Source organism: Leptinotarsa decemlineata, unplaced genomic scaffold (assembly GCF_025532065.1).
Source record: "Leptinotarsa decemlineata unplaced genomic scaffold, Ldec_3_MD MMD2_tig00000251_RagTag_RagTag, whole genome shotgun sequence".
NCBI lineage: Eukaryota > Metazoa > Arthropoda > Insecta > Coleoptera > Chrysomelidae > Leptinotarsa > Leptinotarsa decemlineata.
The window spans coordinates 10030356-10054926 of NW_027412547.1; the positions used below are offsets into that span (position 1 = coordinate 10030356).

General features: G+C 34.2%; 1 protein-coding gene across 7 annotated transcripts in view; it reads left to right on the forward strand.

Annotated features, from left to right (window-relative positions):
- Svil (Supervillin) overlaps positions 1–24571 on the forward strand; it is a 566272-nt gene that overhangs the window by 339634 nt on the left and 202067 nt on the right. For all 7 annotated transcript variants that reach the window (XM_074173666.1, XM_074173665.1, XM_074173664.1 and 4 more), the window contains exons 6-9: positions 1750–3514; positions 16293–16545; positions 18414–18543; positions 20731–20871. In XM_074173666.1, the coding sequence (XP_074029767.1) occupies positions 1750–3514; positions 16293–16545; positions 18414–18543; positions 20731–20871 (2289 nt within the window). The remainder of the gene's footprint in view (positions 1–1749; positions 3515–16292; positions 16546–18413; positions 18544–20730; positions 20872–24571) is intronic.

A 24571-nucleotide genomic window follows, 5' to 3' on the forward strand; every position in this document is an offset into this window, starting at 1 on the left:
AGCTTCCAGCTACGAGCTGCACATCCTCTCCGTAGTCCCCGCATAGTCCTCTTTTGAGATGAACCATTGCACATTTGTCTATCCCGAATTTCATACCGATAGCATGCGTGTACTCTTCCACCACCCTCAAGGAATGATGGAGATCCTTCTCTCCAGAGGCATAAAGTTTAAGATCATCCATATAAAACAGATGGGTGACCTTGTGCCTCCGGTTTCCGGGGGTGCCACAGTTATACCCTCGAGTATTTCTGAGCGCAACGGATAATGGCAATAGTGAGATGCAGAATAGAAGGGGACTGAGGGAATCACCCTGAAAGTGACCCACCCTGTTTGGACTCTTGCTTGACCATATGTTAAGGTGAAGCGAGTTCGCCAAAGTGGTATTAGTTGTTCAATGCATCTCACTATTCTGTCGGGTACCGCAAGGCATCTGAGCAAATGCAAGATGAGCTCATGCGAAATTGTATCAAATGCCTTAAGGTAATCGATCCAGGCCATAGAGAGGTTACGCTTATATTGTATCGAGTCCTGCGTTACACATCTATCGATGAGCAGGTTCTCTTTACATCCAGCGACTCCTCTCTTCGACCCTCTCTGCTCATATATCCGTTCGAACACTCGGTGTCAACTGCGGTGAGTATTCGTGTGTATAAGATGCTTGTAAACAACTTATAACACGAATTCAAGCATGTTATCGGTCTGTAATTCTTAGGAATCGACAAATCTCCGCTTTTGGGGATTATTATTATTATTATAATGATAGTATTTTATTGTTCGCAGTACTTCACTATTCATGTATTTTCTATGGACATACATTTCCCAGAAGTTAAATTTTGTGGAATGACAAAATCATTTTCAACAACTCCCTTCAGCCCAACTTCGCTTTACTCCCCTGATGCCGAACGAACTACCTCGTCATGGCAGTTTTTCTTATTGCCATCATTCATGCAAAAAATTGCTCACCTGTTTTGTTCATTTACCCTTCCAGTCTGCTACCATGACGACCGCCCTAACAGGGAATCGCTCTTTCATCTATAATATTACACGATATAAAATACAACATCTTTTCTTTTTGCTTTTGTTGACTCTGGAACCCTTGCGATTGTACAACAGAATATTTGATCACTAGAGAGACTTTTTTCTGTGAACCGCACATATGAAGACAAAACAACCGAGATATAGTATTTTGATAACCTCTCACGTTAGTTTGCTAATATTCAATTGCGAATTATATCTATATCTATTTTATAATCAGAAAAAAGTATGGATTTAGAAATTTGATACTCATTTAATAACTTATGAAATAGGAACTGGCTTGAATGAAATATACGGAGGGAAACGAAACATTTTATTAGTTTTTTACTTACTAATTTCAGCATGATTTAGCTTTTTTCAATAGACATTATCTTATCAAATATTCATTTGTCATTTGTTTTTTTTCTCAAAAACTCTGCGAGTCACGTTCATTGAAATGATTTTTAAGGAATCATTTTCGATCGAATAAAAAAATCAGGAGGATTTTTTATACGTTGAGCAATGGAATTGTTAACTCAAAAATGTCTAAAAATTAATTAGCTTCTATTGACCATTCACGATCTAAAAAAATTAAAATTAGCAATGAAGAACTTTATGCAGGTGTAGAAAAAAGAAACCCTTTTGTGTTCAAATTTCCAGCTAATAGTTGACTTTAGGTATTTTCCTGAAACTATTTTAGAAATGTATTGAAATACCAATTCCTTTTTTTTTCAGATGATTTGAAGAATCGCCGGCGCCGACGACGTTTTTTTCCACCAGAAATTTTAGATCTATCAATCAAAGAATCCAGCAATGAGAATGATCCAACCATCGCAAATATCACTGCCTCTATACAATCTACTTCTCCCGTCTTATCAGTCACTGCCTCTTCTCCATCTCCGAAAACTACCCCCCGAAAATCGGAACTAAGCTTGCACATGGAAAATGCCCGGCGAGGGATTACACCGGCATTTTCCGAAATGGGAAAGTATAAGCCTTTCGCAAAACGGGCCGTTACATCGAGTCCAAAACCTTCCTCTCCTAGATACGTTGACAGTAGCCAGGGTAGCTTCTTCTCAAAAACTACTAACGCTACCAAAGAAAGTCGATCCACTGTGTCAGATGACGATAAAAATAAAGGAATAGCTAATAGAATGGAAGAACTTTCTGCCCTTACTAAGCAGACCTTAGCACGAGTGGAGAGATTAACCAGCAAGAGTAGAGAATCCCCCAAGAAAGATGTTCGACGACCAGTGACTTCTAGTCCCAGCAAACAACCCGATCACAGAACTGGCAAAGAAAGAAGGAAACCTATATTCCCCGAAAAGGCACCGCCATCGTCAATTCTCAAGAAAAAATCATCCGTAGAGGAACCTCCTTCCATAATCGTGGAATCCATACCACCACTTGCTCTGTCTGGGCCTGTTTCTATTTTGAAGAGAAAAGTTTCCCAAGACGATCACAGCAAGCACGAAGGCATTGTTCACTCTTCCACCAGCACTCCTCCAGTTACATTCTCTCCTAGCGTAGTAGAACCATCGACTACCAAACGTAAACAGGGTATTTTAAAGAAACGCAGGAGCCTCGATGAATCCACGGTTATGAGACATCGTAGCTGTAGTCCTGACGTAGCTCATAAGAAAGATTCTCGATCAATTTTGAAGAACCAGCGGAGATCTTCTTTGGAGGAGCTAAGAAGGACCCAGTCTCCGGAAATTCATCTCCATAGCATTCTGAAGAGAAAATCGTCTCGAACTGAGGACGAGGATCATTCTTTGAATTCCCCACAAAGCATTCTGAAGAGAAGGTCTGGTGCTAGTAGTGCTGGCTCCACCGGTAGCAGCCCACATGTTTCTATTACAACTGCCGTCATTCTTGCAGCTGCAGGAGGTGCTGAAATGGTTTTGGATCCAGAACCGGAACCTGTGAAACCAATCTTGAAAAAAAGAAGCTTCTCCGAAGAGCATACGTATCATAGCGATGCTCTCACAGACGTTCCCAAACCAATTCTCAAGAAGAAATCGAGCACGGATACTGAGGATTCTGAAGAAAAACCTAAACCTATACTCAAGTTACCGAAAACTGCCGAGAGAGAATTTTCAGACGGTAGTATAGACAACCCATTCTTAAAGCATACTACTTCGAGTGAGACTGAATGCGAAGTTAGGCCCATACTAAAGCAAACATCGAGAGAAGAATCTCCCAGACCAAGACTATCCTTTTGTAGCGAAGATACTGACATTCAGGAAGAAGTCGTGAGAAACAGGACTTCAAGACGTTCGCATACCATTTGTACTGATTTCAATATTGGCTCTTCGAACTCAATATCCAGAGAAGAGGATAGGCTTATGACTAAGCCTAGGCCTTTATCTGTGCATGACTTGGTACTTTCGTTTGAAAGTTCTAGCTCTACCGGAGCCATTCCAAAAAGAAGTAGTTTGAAAAGAAGTAGCGACCGATATAAGACACAGCCTGTGACGTCCAATGAGTTTGAAGCAAGGTAAGTTCAACGGTAATTAGCTGTTTCGGTGTCTTGTCTTGAATAACAGAATTTCTTGAATCTTGTTAAAAAAGCTCATGAAACTTTTTTGTTATTCCTACCACAAATATTTTTGTAATAGGTACATATTGATTTTTTAAGATAAAAAAGATTTTAGATATTTTAGAAAGTTCTGGATATGTTAAAGGGTTCCAAAAGAGGGATTTAAAACATATTGACAACATATTATCGTGAGATTTTCACATAATAACAGTCGGTCGGTGTAATATAGTATGATATGGCAGTGAATGAATGTGCCGGCTTATATATTTTTTACAATATTAAGAATGTAACGGGAATAATTATCTAAATATAAAAAGGTTTATTTCGAAACACAATCAATTATTTCTACATTCTTAGTACAAGCCATACTCTGTGATAATAGGCTAAATTCGTTAAGTGTACAAGTGTCATTTTATAAAAAAAACCTGACCTCCAAAACCGTAAATTATAGTCCAGTTGAATTTCATTAGTTCAGAATTCCATTGTCTAATATAATATTAAATCTTACATGGAAGTACTATGAATTAATTTTAATAACCCAGGAGCTAATATTTCAGTCGTTTCAGAAAATGCCATTAGTAGTGATACATTGCTGTTTTGATATACTTTTTGGTATTTAAATAATATAGCGCTAAAAATTAATTTGTTTAACACAAATGTTTATACAGGGTGTCCCTGGACTTCCTCTTTTCATCTCGGGAATGTATAGATGTGGTCAAAATATCACCAGTACTTCATATAACTTTTTTTCCTAAAAGTCTTCGTAACCAAGTTACGGGCCCTCGAAGTTACAAAATGAAAAATGTTTTTCTTTGATAACTTTTCAAGTGAATATTCAAAATCATCCAAATTTTGGTAATTGACTAAACAAATGAATTCCGTCGATGAGCTTTCATGCAGGAGTCAATTGTTTTGCTACAAAGTCAGGAACGGACTACCCCGATGGTCCACACCCCAAAACTTTGAAATGACAGATATTTTTCAATATTTTTCAACAAAATAAGGTTACTTGGACAATTTTATGAATAAAAGTACTCGTATGGAAAGTCGATCGGAGCAACGAGTCTTGATAAAAATGTAGTTCTACTCGACGACATCAAACCCGCTCGTCCACCATTATTTGAAATGAATAAATTATCAAAGCAGAAATAATAATGATAACGTTAATTCAACAACATTTATAACAGGAATAATACAAAGTATGCTAAAATGAAGTCGTAAACAAAAAGTACAGTACCTATATGGAAGTTTAAGTCACAATTGTGATAGCAGATATTTTTTCAAAAGAAATATCAAGTTCTGTAGATTCGTGATGTTTTTAAACTAACAAGCTACTCTACTATGAAATATCGAATTCATTCCATATTTTGTATGTACATAATACGTGTGGAATAATCACGTTTCGTGTTGATCTGAATCTCATGAAACTCAACATTCGAATGTTTCAAATTCTTCTTCACAGCTAAACTGTTGAGGAGTTTCACTGATAATTATAGTTTTATGGGAGAAATTCTTCAACACGAATCTAAATTTAGCTGAAAAAACGAACATCGGAAAAAATATTTACTATACTAATAAAAAGCAAACGAATGAACTACAAAAACGGCTGCACATGATCAGGTGAAAAATATCCAGGGAATAATTATGTTCCATTTCTTTCACAGATGTTGACAAAAAAACCTTTTAGAAAGTTTTGATAAAAAATGAGAAACTGGAATGCGATTTTGTTTTGTTGAGTGGTGCGTTGTCATATGACTATCATTGTATTGTCAATATTCTATAGGATATTTTGAATTTTTTTGATATGGCCGAACAGTTTACATTCAATGAATATGCAGATATGCATGTATTTTATAGACGAGCATTTTGTAATGCTGCAGAAGCTCGTCGTCTGTATTCCGAGCATTTTCCCAATCGAACGGTACCGTCAAGAGAAACATTCGAGCGTGTCGATCGCAGCTTGAGGGAGACAGGTATGTAATAATTGATAATTAATTTGAGCACGTTGTTTTATTTCGATATTATTGTAGGTACAGTTTTGCCAAAACGAGGTGGTGAGGGCGCTCCTAGGACTGTACGTACCGTTGTATTGGAGGAAAATATTTTAGAAGCCGTCGCTGATGATCCTTCAATGAGCATCAGAAATCTATCAGAACAGTTCCGTACATCCAAGTCCACTATTCATAGAATAATTAGGGAACAACTGCTCCACCCATTTCACATCCAGAAGGTACATGCCATGACACCTCAAGATTTTCCAGCACGACTGGAATATGCCAATTGGTTCATGGATAGGCAAAGAGAGGATATGACTTTTATTAATCGAGTTTTATTCACTGATGAAGCAGGTTTCAGTAGAGATGGAGTTATCAACTCTCATAATCTCCATATATGGGCCGAAGAAAATCCCCATGGGATATTGCAAACCAAACACCAACGGAAATTCAACGTGAATGTTTGGGCTGGTATCATAGGAAACCATCTTATAGGACCATTCGTTCTACAGGACCGATTGAATGGAGAACGTTATTTGGAGTTCATTCAGAAAGATTTGAATGGACTTTTGGAACATGTTCCATTGCAAACCCGAAGAGATATGTGGTTTATGCATGATGGCGCTCCTCCTCATTTTAGTTTGATTGTGCGTGACCATCTGAACCATATTATCCACAATAGATGGATTGGTAGAGGTGGGCCATATTCATGGCCATCGCGGTCTCCGGATTTAAATCCATTGGATTTCTTTCTGTGGGGGCATCTGAAAAGCCTTGTTTACGCTACACCTATTCACACAAGAGATGCATTGTTGAATAGAATAACATTACATTGTGAAGCCATACGAAACGACTCTGGAATGCTATTTCAAGTACAGAGAGGGTGTCTTCGCAGACTAAGAAAATGTATAGAGAGAGAAGGTGGTCATATCGAGCAGTTTCTGTAGCGGATTTTTCATTTCTGTTTGCTCTTGAGGCTCTTGAGTTTCGTTAGTTAAACGTGTTTGCATTATAAAAATTCGTTATGAACATTTTACCTATCATTTCCATTTTCCTTAAAAACTAATATTTTCGAATAATGGTAGACATCTCAGGATAAATGTTGTTGAATTAACGTTATCATTATTATTTCTGCTTTGATAATTATTCATTTCAAATAATGGTGGACGAGCGGGTTTGATGTCGTCGAGTGAAACTACATTTTTATCAAGACTCGTTGCTCCGATCGACTTTCCACACGAGTACTTTTATTCATAAAATAGTCCAAGTAACCTTAATTTGTTGAAAAATATTGAAAAATATCTGTCATTTCAAAGTTTTGGGGTGTGGACCATCGGGGGTAGTCCGTTCCTGACTTTGTAGCAAAACAACTGACTCCTGCATGAAAGCTCATCGAAGGAATTCATTTGTTTAGTCAATTACCAAAATTTGGATGATTTTGAATATTCACTTGAAAAGTTATCAAAGAAAAACATTTTTCATTTTGTAACTTCGAGGGCCCGTAACTTGGTTACGAAGACTTTTAGGAAAAAAAGTTATATGAAGTACTGGTGATATTTTGATCCCATCTATACATTCCCGAGAGGAAAAGAGGAAGTCCAGGGACACCTTGTATAATAAACAAATAACAGGTAAATAGAAAACAGAAAAAGACACTAACAAACTCTTAACAGCTGGTTAACGGAAACACATATATTACCAGACAGATTTTTAGCTTATTTGTTTATACATTTTGCAATTTTTGCCATTACTTTGTCAAAGATTCCTTAATATATCAAGTTGTCATTTCGAATCCAATGATATTGATCATGATGTTTGGTTTTGGAGTTTTTGATTAAATACTACTTGTGAAGCAGACTGTTAACCAACGGAAGTAGAAATCCAATATTTCGATGACATGATCATTGATAATTAAAAAATCAATAGTGAATCATGAATTGTTTTTTGAAATATATGTTTAAAATATGTTTTTCCGTCAACCAGTTGTCACACCTCTACGAACAACAACCGTCAGAAGTCGAAACTTGTGCGAGCTGAGGACTAACGATGTCTTACCTTTCAACGTGTTATTCAATAAAATTATTTTTGTGTTTACCGCTTTTACAAAATTAAAATAACACTCATTATTACTGGAATAGGCATTTCTGAGGGGTAAGTTCGAATATGAAAAGTGTGCCTATGATTCAATTAGCTCGTTATAAAACGCGGGAAAACAAACTGTTGCATGGAAGTTCATTCGTTCAACATTTTTCAAACAAATGCTTGACGTGATTATTTAAATTGTTATAAGCTTTCCACAATACAGTAGTGAAAGAATAAATCCAAATCGGTTAAGCCGTTTTGGAGATTAGCGCACACAAACGCACAAACACAATTATATGCACTCCTCATTCATTGTGTATGTGTATTATAGGACTTATCAGAAAATGATGATTCACAACATGAATTTCTAAATCTATTCACTTCCAAGTACCACTCAATTCCACTGAATTATGTACTCGTATTTCTGTATACAATAACTCAGAACAGCCACATTCGTACATAGTTATTACATTCATCGACAACTGAGAGGCTGTAGACTTTCGAGTTAATTCACAAAACAGGATGGATTGGGCTGGAGCCTGAAAAATCGTCTGGATTTCGGATCCTCTCCTGACCATGAATAAGTAGAAGTCGAAGCTGCAGCTTCAAGGCAGCTGCAGAAACGGTCAATGATCTTGGTTTAGTTTTCAACTCTGAACTAGGTGATCTGTCACCGAGATGAAACCTGTTCAGAAAAAAGCTCGCATAAAAACCGGGGAGATAAATTTACTTCTACAGTTCCATAGGGATGAACTGATGCACAAGATCCCCTTTACAATTTTTGAGGACCTTGGCTTATTCGGCTTAGCAGAACCTCACTTTTGCTTTCCTCGGGCCAAGTGGATTTATTCAGAGACCAAGTGACCTACCAAAAGCATTTACTGTCGGCATCTTCAGCATTGCAAACATAATGCGGCCCTATAAGTGCTTTGTTACCAATTTTGGCATTTCTAACGTATCGATGTTGCGTACTGCTTTGATTGCATATTTTCAATTGGTTCTCATATAATGCCAAAATTTGTTTGGCAGTTATTATGTCTTTGCAAATTCGTCGTCTTACCCATCGTTCCGAATAAGGTGGCTGACTCACTCACTCAGGCAGAATATTACGTCGAATTCATCAAAAGTTGTCAAATAATTGACTTCTACAGACTTTGCAGGCTTTTCAACCTGTCTTACAAGGGCTTTTCCTTTTTGGGAAAGAAAGTTTTTGGCTTTCTACTACTCCATCTGATACAAAAAAATGGATGAGAGAATCTTCCAAAGAAAGGAAGGAATAATCAATTTGAAAATAAATAACTCCTTCTTGTTCGAAGATTGCTCGCGTTCAGCCTATTTCCAAAAAGGGCAAGAAAACTTTTCCAAATAACTATAGAACAGTCGCTTTGCTATCGGTGATATCAAAAATTATGGAGAAAGCTGGATATATTTGAGAGGCTTCAACGACAATGTGGTTTTCGGAAACAAAGATCAACAGGCGACCTTCTATCGTATGTCACCCATATTGGGAATAACGCTATCAAGAAACATGGAGAGTCAAGAGCTGCTGCACTTGATATTTCTAAGACCTTTGACCGTGTGTGGCAGGAGGGTTTGCTGGCCAAATTTCGATGCTGTGGCTTGTCGGATCATTTTTGTGTATGACTCTTCAGCTTCCTGAAAGAATGTTCCCTGCAAGTGGCCGTCGATGGATATCTCTCGAATACTTTCACCATCAACGCTGGTGTTCCCCAGGCAGAGTTGGGTCGGATATAGGAAAAAAGGATCCGAATACCGGATACGGATACTTTCAATGTATCCGGATACTTTTTAAAAAATAACAGATACTTTCACCTAAAAATGTACTCGGATACAAGTATTCGGATACTTTTGTCGGATACTTTTACGGATACTTTTAGAGTTAGTTAAAATAGTATTTTAATGTATACAAGTAAAAATACTATGGATGAATATCAAAAACAAAAAGTGATAAAAAAAGATAGGAAACGAAAGAAACTCAAAAAACTGTTTTTATTTATTTTGTAAACAAGAACATTTCAGTGAAAAAAATATATTTTTAGCTTTTACCACATTGTTCGCTAGATGTGACATTTACATCTATAATAGTACCTTTGGGTTTGAATTTGCCTTCGTCAGTACCAATACCTCAAAGTGTTCATCACTAACATTTTTTCTCTTTGGCGTATCAATCATAGTTGCAAAAGAGAAAAGTCTTTCTACTGGTGCTGACGAAGGTAATCATATACTTGAGTGACCCTTTTTTTAATATCGGGTATTCATGTAATACTTGTAAATTCGTTCTTTTGTCTTCCGGATATCTCAATAATTCCAGCTAAATTTTTGTAGTTTTATTGCTACTTTCACTGGTACCCTCAGTACCCTGTTCGTTCATAGTACTACTACTGCCTATAGTGCCTACTTCTTGGTTATCTAGAGAATCCGTGAAATCAAAATAGTCGTCTACATTTTGGTCTCCGCTTTCATCTGATTCGTTGTAAGATTCATATTCCATCTGTTTTTTTGCATTTTTATGTTTTTATACATTTTTTAAAATCTTCCAAAGATTTTTTTTATTTTTCACAATGTCATACCACTTTAATTTAAATTTGGGAAGCAGAACTGCTGCTATAATTGGATCTTCCCATTCCAAATTCAAAATTTTATCAAAACGAGTATTTAACGTTTTCATGCACATTTTTGCTAAATGTTCTCCTCCATATTTCAATTTATTTTGGGTTTGGGCAATGAGTTTTTCATACTTGTCAATTAAAGAAATTAGACTGGGCAACAAGTATCAAAAAGATAGACTGTCTTCACCTTCTAACAAATCTAACGTTAATATCTAACGAATATTTTATTTTCAATTATACAAAGTTATTAAAAAATGGATACAAAAAAATTTTCACAAATGAAATGAATTTTATCAGGATTCCTTATAAGGAATGGATTGATATGATAATTGATATGGGAGTTCTGAAATGGCCACGCACATACGACATAGATTCAGATTCAACGAGATTGATTGGTACTTGGTATTTTTTAGTGAGGTGAGATTTTACCGCCTTACCTCACCCCGTTTTCGAGGATGCTGAACTTCGAGTTTGGGTGTTCCAACCCCGTAAATGGAAGAAAACAAGCCCCAAGTGGGAATCTACTGCACATTTTTGGTATATGAGGCACTCTAATAACTCATTTTTCGAGGTGGCAAAGTGCTAAAATTATATCTCACCGTTTTCGAAGATGCCCGACAAAATGCGACAAGATACGCCTGCATAAAATGGGACTGTTTGGTCTGGTTCCCATTCATCAAATAATTTTAAAGTATCCGAAGATATAAAAAAGTATTCGGTATTCGGATACTTACAAATTTGGCCACGGATGCGGATACTGAATACAAAATTTGAAAAATATCCGAATACAGCTTTCGAATACATATAAAGTATCCTACCCAACTCTGTCTCCAGGGATCTATATTGTCTCCAACCCTCCATTTATTGTATATGAACTTATTGGATAAAACCAAAAATCCAATATTTTGTATTGCTGGCGACAGCACACTTGTCTCGTCATCAAATTTGGATTCCAGGACATCGACTACGAATGCATATTTTCACCGGCAGCAGGAAGTTGAATATCTCAATGAGGATCTAGAAGTAACATTGAATTGGAGTGAAAGTAACCAGGTTCAATTCAATGCCACAAAAACCCAGGCATCGGATTTCTCTAAAAAGATAAATGTTTCCGAACCGGATATGTCAAGACAGACAATTCCGCTTTCTGCTTAGATAAGTTTGCTGAGGGTTAAAATGGACACCAATATGTCTTGGCACAATCATATCGCTGGAATTGCAAACGCTGCTTCTCAAGATCTTGGAACATTGTTCCGAGAACACACCTCAGCAACTTTTGATACTTTATAAAGCTCAGAACAGACCTTCTTTGTTGTATTGTTCTCATGTATGGAGCTCTGCCCCTAAGCATACCCTGAAGCTGCTGGATTCCATCCAGAAAAAAAACTATCCGTCTGATTTGAGACGCGAACATCACTTGCAACGAACAAGGTTGTAAATTTGTCTCTCTTCTATATATACTTTTACAGGAAGTGTTCAAGTGATTTGGCACATTTGATTCCACCCAGAGCGGTACATATCAGAAATAGGTGACGGCCTGTGGCTGATCACCGCTTTGGGATTCAACTCAGTTCACCTCGAACTTCACTGTTTGAAGAACAGCGTTTGTGTGGAATAAACTTCCTAAGAACGTTTTTCCAAATGGATTTCATTTCCAGCGATTCAAATCCAATGTGAATCACTAGTTTCGCACAGGCTCCGCTCTAGGAGCGCCTGTAGTGCAAAAAAAGTTTGATGCCTAATATTTTTTGAGCTCATCCAATACAAACAAAAAAAATCTCTCTTTAATATTAAATGAATATTACTGGAGTCTTTTCCCAACACCAAATCGTTATTTTTAACACCTCGACACGTTTCGATCACCAAGTGATCATCTTCAAAGAGGAAGATTAAAACTAAGAACTAGTGCGAGCTAATTCTTTTTAAGTAATATTCATTACTACACCAAAGGTGCATCATAAGTCTTTTCAATATTAGATTAGATTTAGATATTATTTCGTTATACCGCTTCAACTCAGTGAAGAGTCCGTTTTCTCATTAATATACTTCGGATTAATGTGAACCCTTTGTTAGAACTTCATTATCAACTCATCGTCATGGACATAAATAATAATAGAAAATAGTACAAAGACTGTTGGTATCAAAATAAACTTCTTGGTAATGAACCAACACAAGTAGATGGCTCGCTACTAATTCGTTCGTTAATTTTAGCCATTTCCGCGATCTATTTTCGGACAAAATTCATTGTAAAAAATCACTTGTGTTTATTTTTCTGCAAAGATATATTGAGGTCGTATGGTATTATTCGAAAATCGAACATTTTTCATGAATTTGTTGCCAAATGTCGTTCTAAAATTAGATTTTCATACATCAACACCGAGAGGATTTTCAGTTGTTACTTGTCGCTTCGTAAAGAAGGTGTTTCACTCTGCGCAAAACGGTGTGTTCTCTATTGAGATTTTGCTTGTAAACAATTAGGTTTATATTTTTTTTGGTTACAAAATTTAATTCATTTTTGAGTGCGTATTTTTTTAAACACTTGTGGTGGATCCTCCCACGATATTTCTAAAATAAACTGTGACGGGTTTGTATATTTTGAAAGAGTGCGAATTTTGTGTATGTTACTGAAATATTCAGTTTTGAAGCTCATGAATAAAATTTGGTGGCTGTTTTTCTTTTATAAACTTCGTTACCTATTTTTTTCATGTTTATCGTTCGCAGTTGTTGAAAACATGATTAGAAAATATGGAAAGATTGAGATTTGAGTTGTTCTAAGTAACACAAGATCATCAGTGTGTGTTCCATTTTTTGTCTCATAATATATGAAATAAATTGATGGATGTAGCCGTTATTATGTGGTAGGAGACCATAATGAAGAGAAGAGAATTAACTTTCTATGTTTTTACCACTTTTATTTGTAACTAAAGTTTAAAAATGTTCTTATAGGACGAAACTACATTAACGTTAGTTACAAATAAAAGGGGTGAAAAACAGAAAGTTTCAATTCTCTTTTCTTTAATATATGAAATATTTCTCAATAGCAGCGTAGTAATATGTAGTCAAATATATATTTCAACATGTACGCAATCCGCCTTCAACGTTTCATTTTATGCTGTACGTTTTATAGTTTGTTGTACCTTATACTAATTCACTGTAGTACTATTTTCATTAGTTTATTATGCGATCTCCCAATATGAAAATTTATTATTGATGTTATGAAATGACATTTTAGTCAAATTGTATTTGTTTCAGGATTGCCAATAAAACACGTATATGTGTTATTTTAAGGATATGTACATTTTTCATTCATTCTTATTTAAAATTCAGTCGCATTAAAACGTGTTTTGACTGGTTTATATTACCAGTCTTCATATGACACGCACTTTCGTAACGCCTTTTCTGGCATAGACACTTTACTCACCATTTTCATCAATCAATTTATTATTATTTCTCTCATGGACCCCTCCACTGAAACAGCAAAATTATAAAACTCCAGACTCATTTAATTTTACTTTTAAAACCAAAAGGCCTTATAAAACAAGCACAATAACAACACGCTGCAAAACAATAATACTAATCAAATCAAATCGAAATGTACTTTATTGTCAAAGATGAAATCTCATTGACAAAGTGTTACTATTCTAAAAAATATAAGATACACAACTTAATAGATATTGTCGAAGATAAAATATCATAGTCAAAGTGTTATACAAATTGAAAGTAGTATTTGAAATTTGAACATTTGGTGATTTCGGATTTTTGGGGTGAAAAAGTAGTCAGAAAGTAATAATATATAATAATATGCTACATATTGAAATAAATAATAATAATAATGAATATTCCCATGCAACAGATAAATGTAAGTATAAGAATATAAAAACTATAAAGCATAAAAATATAAAAGTGAATGCATAGAAAATAAAAGTAAGTACCAACTTCGTAAACATTCTCAACTATACAGTTCATATCGCACAAAAAGTTAAAAAAGTCACATAGTTTAAGTACCAGTAGGTACTGAAACACAATAATTGAAATCAATTGTTTATATAATTCAAATTTCTGTCTGAAAAGAATTCGTCTAAAAAATAAAAGGCCTTTGAAATCAGAAGCTTTTTTACAGACTTTCTAAATTTAGTGGTACATGTTATGCCTTTGATCTAAATTGGCAAATGGTTAAACATTTTCTTTCCATTATAATATGAAAGACCTCTCAATTTTTGATGATAGATATTAATGATAATATGCAACACCAAAAAATCAACGGATAAATTATTCAAAATGACTTTCATCTAGTTCCATACAATAATACAATCTACTTTCGAAAGCGTTCCTTACATTATTGAAGCTGTCCGGAGTCAGAAATCGGCATTCCCGAACAATTATCTAGATTTGTTGGGGAATGCCGATTTCTGACTCCGGACAACTTCAATAATGTTAGGTATCATTGCATGGAACTAGATGTATCACTCGACCCCCCATGCCATTGAAAAAAATATGCTGACCACAGGGGGGTGAAGTTTCGGGTACGATTTCCATATCAGAAGTAGTCCCCCTAGAAGTAAAAATTGACGTGTTCTTTGAAATGTTCGATTACATGTCCGTTTCTGACTTACAGAGGGGGTCAAGTTTTCGTTGGAACGCCCTGTATAAAATTGTATTTTTCACCCATAAAAATGTTTATGATGTAGATTCGGGACGGCTTGATTTTTTATTCAAATCTTATTTCAAACCAAACCTGAAAAGCTCTAAAATTAATTTTATATGGCCTTTTAAGCTCTCACAATCAGGGCCGTGGCCATGGGGGGATGGGGGAGCCTCCCCCCTGCTTTTTCGACTTGAGAAAAAGTTGTGAAATTTTGGGCCGTGAAGATTGAAAAATATAACATTAAAAAAATGAATGACAATTGAAAAAATAAAAATGAGAGAAAATAAAGGGTGAGGTAATAGTTGAAGAGAAAAAAAACCGGGCGAAGGTTGGGATTTCTCAACATGCATAACTTGAAGATCCCATACTTTGAAATTCTGTGTTGTTTGAAAACTTCAAAAAAGTTTAATTTCTCCCAAGTATGAGAACAGCTAAGTAAAAAAATTAATATATTATAGTAGTAACTAATCCCTCAGCTTTCATTTTTTTGAAAGTTGGGAAATTTTGCTGGTGGGGTTGGGAAAATTTGGATTCTCTCCCTCCCCTGGTATTTCTTTTCGCTACGGCCCTGCTCACAATCCATCAAGTTTTCATAACCAAAGTAGAAGAGTTGGCTTCTTCAGTAGGTAATTACTCGAACGATTTATTGTTTATCGTAATATCATAAAGTTATGCTCAGTGTATGTCAAAGATCTTTAGACGATCTGGAAAATCAAGAAATTAATAAAATTCCTAGAAAGTGGAATCTGAACTTTTTTGGATTATGATTCTACTGACCCAGTACTTGATGAAATCAATTTCACCAGTTGAACTAGTATAGCGTGAAAATTGTATAATTATTTTCATGAACAGTTTTTTGGATTATTATCTGAGTTGTACTCCAAATATCATCCTTGACTACAAAGGTGAATACAAAGCAATGTGGCACCGGTCCCTGTTCCCCCCATTACCCCAACACACCTCTTTATTGAGTCCCTTCGTGAGGTCGTTACTCATCATGTGAAACAATTAAATTGAAGCCTCCAAATGAGAATCTGCTATGTTTTTTGTATCGCTGTACACGAATTTGGTTTCAGTTTTCCCGAAACATTTACCTATTTCATAGAAAATCGATATTTATAAATGCATCTACATAATCTGTGATCTAACAGTTACGAGCTCAAAAACAATTATATATACTTGTGTTGGAAGGAAAAAAATTATGTGATAATTTTTGGAAAACAAGTTATTTTCTCTATAGATAGATATTTTCTAAAATTTGTGCGCAATATACCCTGTAATGTTTTCACTGGATCAATCACAATGAATAAAGAGAAAAAGGGTCAACAAATATTAACCTCAAGACTCGACTGTGTTCAAAATTATCAGTGTTCATTATTTTTCAGCCGATATTTGCTAAAAAGTCCTCAATTCATCGAAGATCATCCGACTAATCAGAGCAATCTATCAAGCAATTCTCCTAATTTCGACGTCCGTAGCCTCCTGGATTTCACCACGTCCCTAGAAAATGACAGTAATCTGAATAGCTTTTTCTCCTCGTCTCTACATAACCCAAGTAGCTCTGAGAATTTCTCTTGCGGAAAAATGTCTTCCGATTCAGCCTTTCAATCTCTAGGAGACGGTCTTGAACTGGAACAGGTAAGATTTTCCAATAAAAAAAAACATGGTCTCGGAACTTCCAGGAAGTTTCTGAATAAAAAATATTACTGCGTTTCAATACTTAAATAGGCAATATGCATGTGAGGTGAATATATCTAGAATGTATATTTTTATCTCTCCACTACAATAAATCATGCTCTCTATCCGTATTTCTGTGTATATTTGCACTTCGAGTGAAAATTTCAAATGTCTTAAAATTTCTTCAGTACATGTCAATCACACACATTCAACCAGCAGAGGTATTTCACAAAATTTGTCTTTTATCTTGAGCATTCCCCCCACTAAAGATTTTTCTGGACCCGCTACTGACTAGACTTGTTTCTGTCAGGTGTTCGGTGAAGTAACCAATAAATAAACAAAACGTGTGTGAAACATCCATACTACTACATGAGAATTGAGATACAGGAAAGAAAAAAATCCTTTCAAATCATCTACTTTCATATAAACGTTATATTGCACAAAAATATCTTTTTCCCATTCACTTTGTACTCGAAACATTCATGGTGGTATTGAAACAAATATTCTAGGAATACCACACAGCATACTATATGAAGGAGTATTAATATAAAACACCACTTACTAAGAACAAAATCATTCTCAATAGTGTACTTTGAAGTTTCGGGACAACACACGTGTCTTTTTATCTTATTAGCTTCGTGTTGGGTAATATTACAATAACAAGCACTCATTATTCTGACAACATTATGATTTCATATCATCAGAAGAAACAAATCTGCTCTTGTAATAATGACAGTACATATATATCAATCAATCAATCAAAACTGTGCTTTATTGTCCAAGAATTAGTCCTTATTGACAAAGGGATGAGTGCAATAACTTGTGATACAATCCGTAGTGTCATATATATAAAAATTAAATGTAAATATGTATAGGTAAAATGTAAGTATATTATTCAAAATGTAAAATATTTTTTTTTTATATTAAAATAATTCTATAATATATTTTTTTATAAAATGAAGGTTTAAGAAAGGGAAACAATGAGTTCAGTACATTACAAATCAGTAAGGTTGGGTTAGATCATTATGCCACAACCAAAATGTAAATCTTACTTAAAATTGATAAAATAATAAGACAGTAGGACCGTTGTATTGAAATCAGAAAATTTCATTCTAGTATTCCTGCAGGTCGTAAGTATGCTTTTGACATGAGGAAGTCTTATACTGCCTTTCTAAAGTTCTTAAGATTTTTCAATACTTTTAAATATTCCGCTAGGTGGTTATATATTTTCCTACTTTCATAGTTAACTGAATTTTTTGTAAGAGTTGTTTTTGGTATTGGCATGCTGAGATTGTTGCTTCGGATGGTTACGTATACATTCATAGGGTTAGTTAATTAAATCCCAGCTTTAGGAATTTTACATAAATTGAAAGGAAAATATTTTTAGGAAAAATAGTTTCTTGGGAAACATCTTTTTGGTTTTTCAATTCTCCATGAAAAAATAGATTATGTATAAAACTTATGAAGAAAGAAAGAAAAAAATGACAATAGAAATTCTTTATAAAGATATGTAGGTCAATACACAGATGTTTCAGAAACGAACTGGAGAACAATAATAATGTTCTATGTAAGTGACAGTTCATATTAATACTCTTTCATATAGTATTTTGTGTAGCTTTCCTATGGAGTTTGGAGCACAAACTGGATGGGAAAAAGTTATTTTCCTGTAATTCAACATTCATATAAAAGTAGTAGACGTAAAATCCAGTTATCATCTCCTGATAATGATAAATTTATTATCGAAACATACGTCGAGATACAATATTTTTGTTCTGATTTATATACCTACATTGTTGTAAACATATAAGTATTTTGAACTTGTTTTTCAGGAAGAAGATGGCACTCCTCAAGATGTCGAAATGCAAGCTTCCAAGGCTAAGAGCAAACTAGAACCTTCAAAATTGGAATTACAAATGAAAGCAATTGCAGAAGAAGCTAAGAAAATGAAACTGGGAAAAGGTAGGAATGTTATAGAAACTATCTATCTAAAATATAATAAATATGTACTGGTATTCATAATGAATAAAAACTTATTAATTAAAAACTTGATGTCAAACTGTTCTTCATTATTGATATATTTTTTTACTTCTTGGAAGTTGTCTGACTTGTTCATTTCTTTCTAGTTTCGGAAAAAAAACTGCAACTGCATGAGCTCATGGTGTTTTTTTTCCTATACTTTCATGACTCCTATTCTAACAATCTTGTTCACTGTGATAGTTCGTACAGGTCCTGTGTATGTATGTCGTATTTTTCTGTGAATAATTTGGATTCTGTGATTCGGTGCCTCACATTGACATAAACCATAACAAGCTGCCTCTGTTCTTTAGCTTGGGGTTTCATTATCCAATAGTTTCTTGAGTACCATTCTTGATAGTTCGTACTGAAACCTCTGGAGTAAAATAAATCTATTGAAAACACCAGAACAAAAATTACGGTCTCTTGACGCGTGTTTCGCTGACCAAGTTAGCTTCTTCAGGAGACCATAATCCTCTGAAGGACACTAACGCTAGATGATAACACCCAATAACGCTGTAAACTTATAGTTATGTGAATAAATATTCGAAAGGTCTCGACACAACTCACTACATAATAATATATTAATAATGGAAGGATATACGTCAACCTTCCCGTGAATGAAAACTAAAAGCAATACATTATAACATTTTTAAGTTCAACATGTTATCGCAAAGTTGTATTGCAAATTCTACCTTTGCTTGTTAACGTTATTCAAAGTTAAATTGATTTTATTAACCAAGAAGCAGCAAAATAATAAATCATTGGAAATATTTATAAAGTAAAATATCTTGAACACAATTAGTCTTCAGGAACATTTGTGTCACAAATTTGTCTATGAATATCGTCGAATTACTCCAGTAGTGCTTCAGTATGTGTAACAAACAAAATCTTTATTATTGTCATGTCTCGAAACTTCGAAGAACACCATTGACAATAATAATGTTTTATGTGGGGAGTTACTATGAATGATATCTATGTCAATACCATTTTGGAGTTCAAACTGAATGGAAAGGACTTTTTCCTTTCGTGTGATCCATAGTTTATGTGAAAGTCACTTTCAAAAGGGTTTTTTTCTTCCAGTTCATATCCGAATGAAGGTCGGACTGGAAGGTCGTGAGTTCGATCCCAACTTCGACCAGATATTTTTCTCGAGAGAATTTATTGAGAATTGTGTGAGCAGCTGAATAAATTCAAAGTTTTGATATAATGACTGCCGTCAGTTCACTGGATTTCATGGCTTCGAAACAACTTATTCGACTCCCAATGCTATTGAAATATTTTAGGGTGATTATTACCGTCTCTTGGCAGTGCAAGTTTCAGACATACCAATACTGAAGAATGTGTTAGTAGTAGTAAAAAATCGACGGTTCCTTGAATTTTTCTGAAATGTTGAAGCGGTTCTTGTTGTTGTTTCATTTTCGTTTGGCCAACGTGAGTAGAGTTCCCCAATATCATGGACAAAATCAAAAGAAATACCTAATTGGTTTCAAAACAAAGATACACAATAATTTTGATGCCCTAAATAAATGCATGTTTTATTCTTTTATATATATGATTTTTATTCCCTTTTATATATAAATGAATGAGAATTTTACTGTTAGAAATAGTTCATCAGTTTTTCTATTTGTAAGTGTAAGTTTTATTATTTTGTTTAATTATTTATGATTTTTCAGTTTGTGAACAGTTGTTTTTTGGTACCAATAAATATTTATATTGGTTTTTTTATTCAGTGGTATAGGCATAAATAAGCTCAAAGAATATCAATTAGTAGTAATGCAATTAAAAAGTACTTCTCCCAATATCATTATGAAAAGATATAGGTGATGGTATATCGATGTAAAAAAAAATATTTTGTTAATTAAACCTTGAACTTGAAAAATTACTATAAACATCTCACAGTTCATGTTATCTTCACCAGTAAAATATAAGATTAACATATTACTTGTTCTGCAAAGAAAAATTATTTTTTACATCTTCGAAAATTGTAAATAAAAAAGTAATATCGAATATGAATCACAAAAAATATGTTGAATTAAAATATTGAATGAAACTTTTCTGAAGTTATATTCTTTGACTAGCAAATAAAACTTGGTGCACTTTACAATACTCTCATTATCTGACTTTTTCCAGGAAATACGGGAATTGAAAAATATCGATTGAGGAAAACTGGTGTGGTTGATAAATCTCCGCGATTCTCCACCCAGCCTGTTACATTCGAAGAAGTACAAGAAGCTTCGAGAATCAACGAAAGTGCTATGGATAACTCTGGTGGTAAGTTCTGAATGACTGTACTCCACGTACAAGGAATATGGCAAGTAGAAGTTGTAGCTAGCTTCGCATTTTGTTGCATATGTATTATAGTCGCAAAATAATCATAGAATATTTGGCTAACATTGCATCAGTTACAGAGCAGTTATTTAGTAAAGGAACGATTCGAATTACTATTTGAAGAGATGTAAATAAATGTGAACAATGTAATAGTTGTAGTGACTCCGTTTAATTGTAATTTTTGTTTATTTGGAAAAGAAATGTAGGGAAATATCTGAAACAGTGTTGAACGGTAAACCGCAAAGTTTTCAAAGTCATTTTTCAAGTTTGGGAGAAATAATTCAAAATAATCTGGTTTCTGGATGGCAGCTGCTTGTTTAACATGAATAGTTTTTTACTCATTCAGTCAACCGCTAGATGAATACTGGTTTGATATCAACTATGGGATGGATGATAAATATTCATTGCTCTAATCCAATAATAATAGAATAGAATTGAATTCAATTCGTCACTGACGTTAGTACAAAAAGGACTGCATAATGTGTAACTTTTCACAAAACAATGTAAATTTATAATTTAGTCTATACCTAAGCAGTTGCACATATAAAAGTCGACACTTAAAAAGTATATAAAATATTCAATATACCTACCTAACCACAACATATTAAAACGCCCCCAGATTGTCAATATTTATCAGGGAGTGTTTGAAAACCTGCATATCAGTAAGATCTACTCTGCTACCAAACAACTCTATAAATATTATGTATGTGAAAATTTTAACCAATTGTTATTATTGAATGTGGTTGATGTAGGTTATCTCTTTTTCCTGTATAATACCTGTGTGTCGAACTATTTTTAAGAACGAAATTTTTTGTGTTTCAATATTCAGAGGTTTGAAGTATGCATCTAGAATGCACTATTAGAATACCTTTGTTTGGGAAAATTGATTAACAGGATGTATTAGGCTTGACTTCTAACATATTTTGATGTTTTTTTTTATCATTAATATCTAATTCAGGTAACATGGTAATGATAATGATATATTCTTTAGAATGATGTCACTTGTGGAATCCGCACTTTTTGAGATGATTCCTATAGCTTTCCTGGTAACCCAAACAAGCCAAAATTCGCACAAACCTCTTTTATAAAAGAAATAGAATTGTCAAAGAACAGATCTGTTGCATTGTTTTGTAGAGTTTTTTGATTTTCTTACCAGCTGTTACTCGTAAAGATGACGAATTAACGCTTCAGCTCCTCTCCTCTAATAAACATTTCAAAAACATCACATTTGATTTGTAGTAGTGTTCGGTGAAGATCGAACTTGCGCACGTCTATATAAATCCCAGTTATAGTACAGTTCAATTGTATTTTCTATTTAGGTTAGCTCATTCAACTCTTTTTTTGAAAATCTTCAGTTTAGTTTTATTGTAAAAACTAATCTTTTAGTGAGTTTTTATCTCAACTCGGGTGAAATAAAATTATTAGTCAATACGTAGATAAAAGTTAATATGATCCAAATTGTTATTATACAGTGCATTTCTTTAATGTCACCCCCCTTTTATTTTTTGAATGGGTCAACTCAAAAAATTGAAATTTGGGATAGTGAAATTAATGCATGAAGTTAACAGATGAAACTTTCAAGATGGCGACTGGGCGCCATCTGGGAAAAAAATTAAATGAATAGAGGGGTCTTGTGACACATCTTCTTGAAGCTGCTGACAAATGCTTCACAACCCTAGAATATAATGTCAATATCTTCAACTACTACAAAATGACGGAACTTTTAATAATTGCCTGAATACATTGAAATTTTACTACATAATATGAGGTAATTAGCTTGAGGTCAGTTCAGAAGATGCTCGAAATGGTTGCCTTGAACTTTTTGACATATGAACAGCCTATCCGATATTTCACGTCGAACATTTTCGAACACAGTGTTAGGAATCACACGTTAAAAGATCAGACCTTGTTAGTCCTTAACTCGCACAAGTTTCTCAACTTCTGAGAGTTGTCGTTCGTATGGGGGCGATAGTTGATTAACGGAAAAACATATTTTAAACAGATTTTTAAACAGTTTTGAACAGTAACGTCAATATCTCTACAAATATTTATTATTCTCTTTATTATTCTCTGCTGTATATCCAATATTGAAACAGGTACAGTTTCGTACACCTTTTGCTTCAAATAGCCCCATAAAAAAAGTCCGAAGGTGTCAAATCTGGCGAGCGGGCTGACCATTCTGTAGGACGTCTACGGCCAATTCAACGACCGGGTAAAGTAGTATCCAAATAGTTTCTTACTTGTCTACAGTAATGTGGTGGTGCTCCATCTTGTTGGAATACAATATCCATATTCATTAGAATTCGCTTCGACGATTTCAGTGATGAGAGGGTCAACAGTAGTTTCCAGTATATTCAAATATAGTTTCTCTCCTGAATTTTGATCAATAAATACAGGTCCTACAATATGGTTTCCTAATATTCCTGCCCAAACGTTATTTTTTTCTGAATATGTGGTATGTGTTTCCCGGACAACGTGAGGGTTGGTGTCACTCCAATAACGGCAATTTTGTCTGTGAACATTACCGTTTAAAAAAAATGTACATTTGTCACTAAAACAAATATTGTGGAGATAGGTAGGATGCCTTGCAATGGCAATGTGTTCAGACCAGTTACCAGTTGAAATCATAGTTTATAATGAACCCTAACATTTTACTTTCGTTTTGGTATTCAATTTTGATAGTAGTGTCAAAAGAAATACTATGCTCAATATCTTTAGTTAGTTTTGAAATACTAAAGAGTATACAAACTGGTGTATCTTCATTCAAATTCAATCTATTTTTATATACCCAGATGCACTTTACTATAACGAATAACATGTTAATTAATACTTTTATTTATTTATTTGAAGGCATTATTTTTGTGGAAGACTCTAGATCTAAAGAGAATCTGCTCGCGAGTGTAATAAAAGGAGAACTGAAAAGATCATCGTAATATAAACCTTTGAATTGTGTAGGTAATAAGTCAGTAACTTGTCCTACTTATAAATTTTGCCTATGAACATAATAAATAATTGAATAAAATTTTAATTTTTTTAAAAATAGGATGATGTTTGTGAAAAAAGCCTCTTCTGTTGTCAAAACCTGATACTATTTTTAATGAAAATACCTCTTTCAGGTTTATATCTATTACTTTTGACAAAAATTGAAAGAATGAAAAGGTCAGGTTTCTTATTAGACAGTCTATGTAACACATGTAAGATGTTGTCTGAGAATTTACTTTAGGTTCATATTTCCATCTTTAACCTCTCGCCTTAATAATAGCAATCAGGTACGATCAATTTCCTGAGTTAAATACCCTTGTTACCTGCTAAAATTATATAAGCGGATTCTTTGAGTTTTCTCGCTTTTCCAAGAGGTTCTTTGGTGACAGTTTCTGTTCCATTCCATTTCATTACCTATTCGCCAATTGATTTTAAAACATACTCTGCTATTTCTGTTATCTGTTTATTTATTCACGATGTTCGCTTGTTTATTATATTTAGGGGTCTTGTAATTTCAACAATGTAACATTTTCCACAAGAACAAAGTATACAATAAATACATTTTTACATATATCTTTGTATACCTATATCAAAGTCATAGACGAAATATCAGGCATGCAAATCTGTAGACTACTGCCAACAAACTCAGAAAATAACTTTG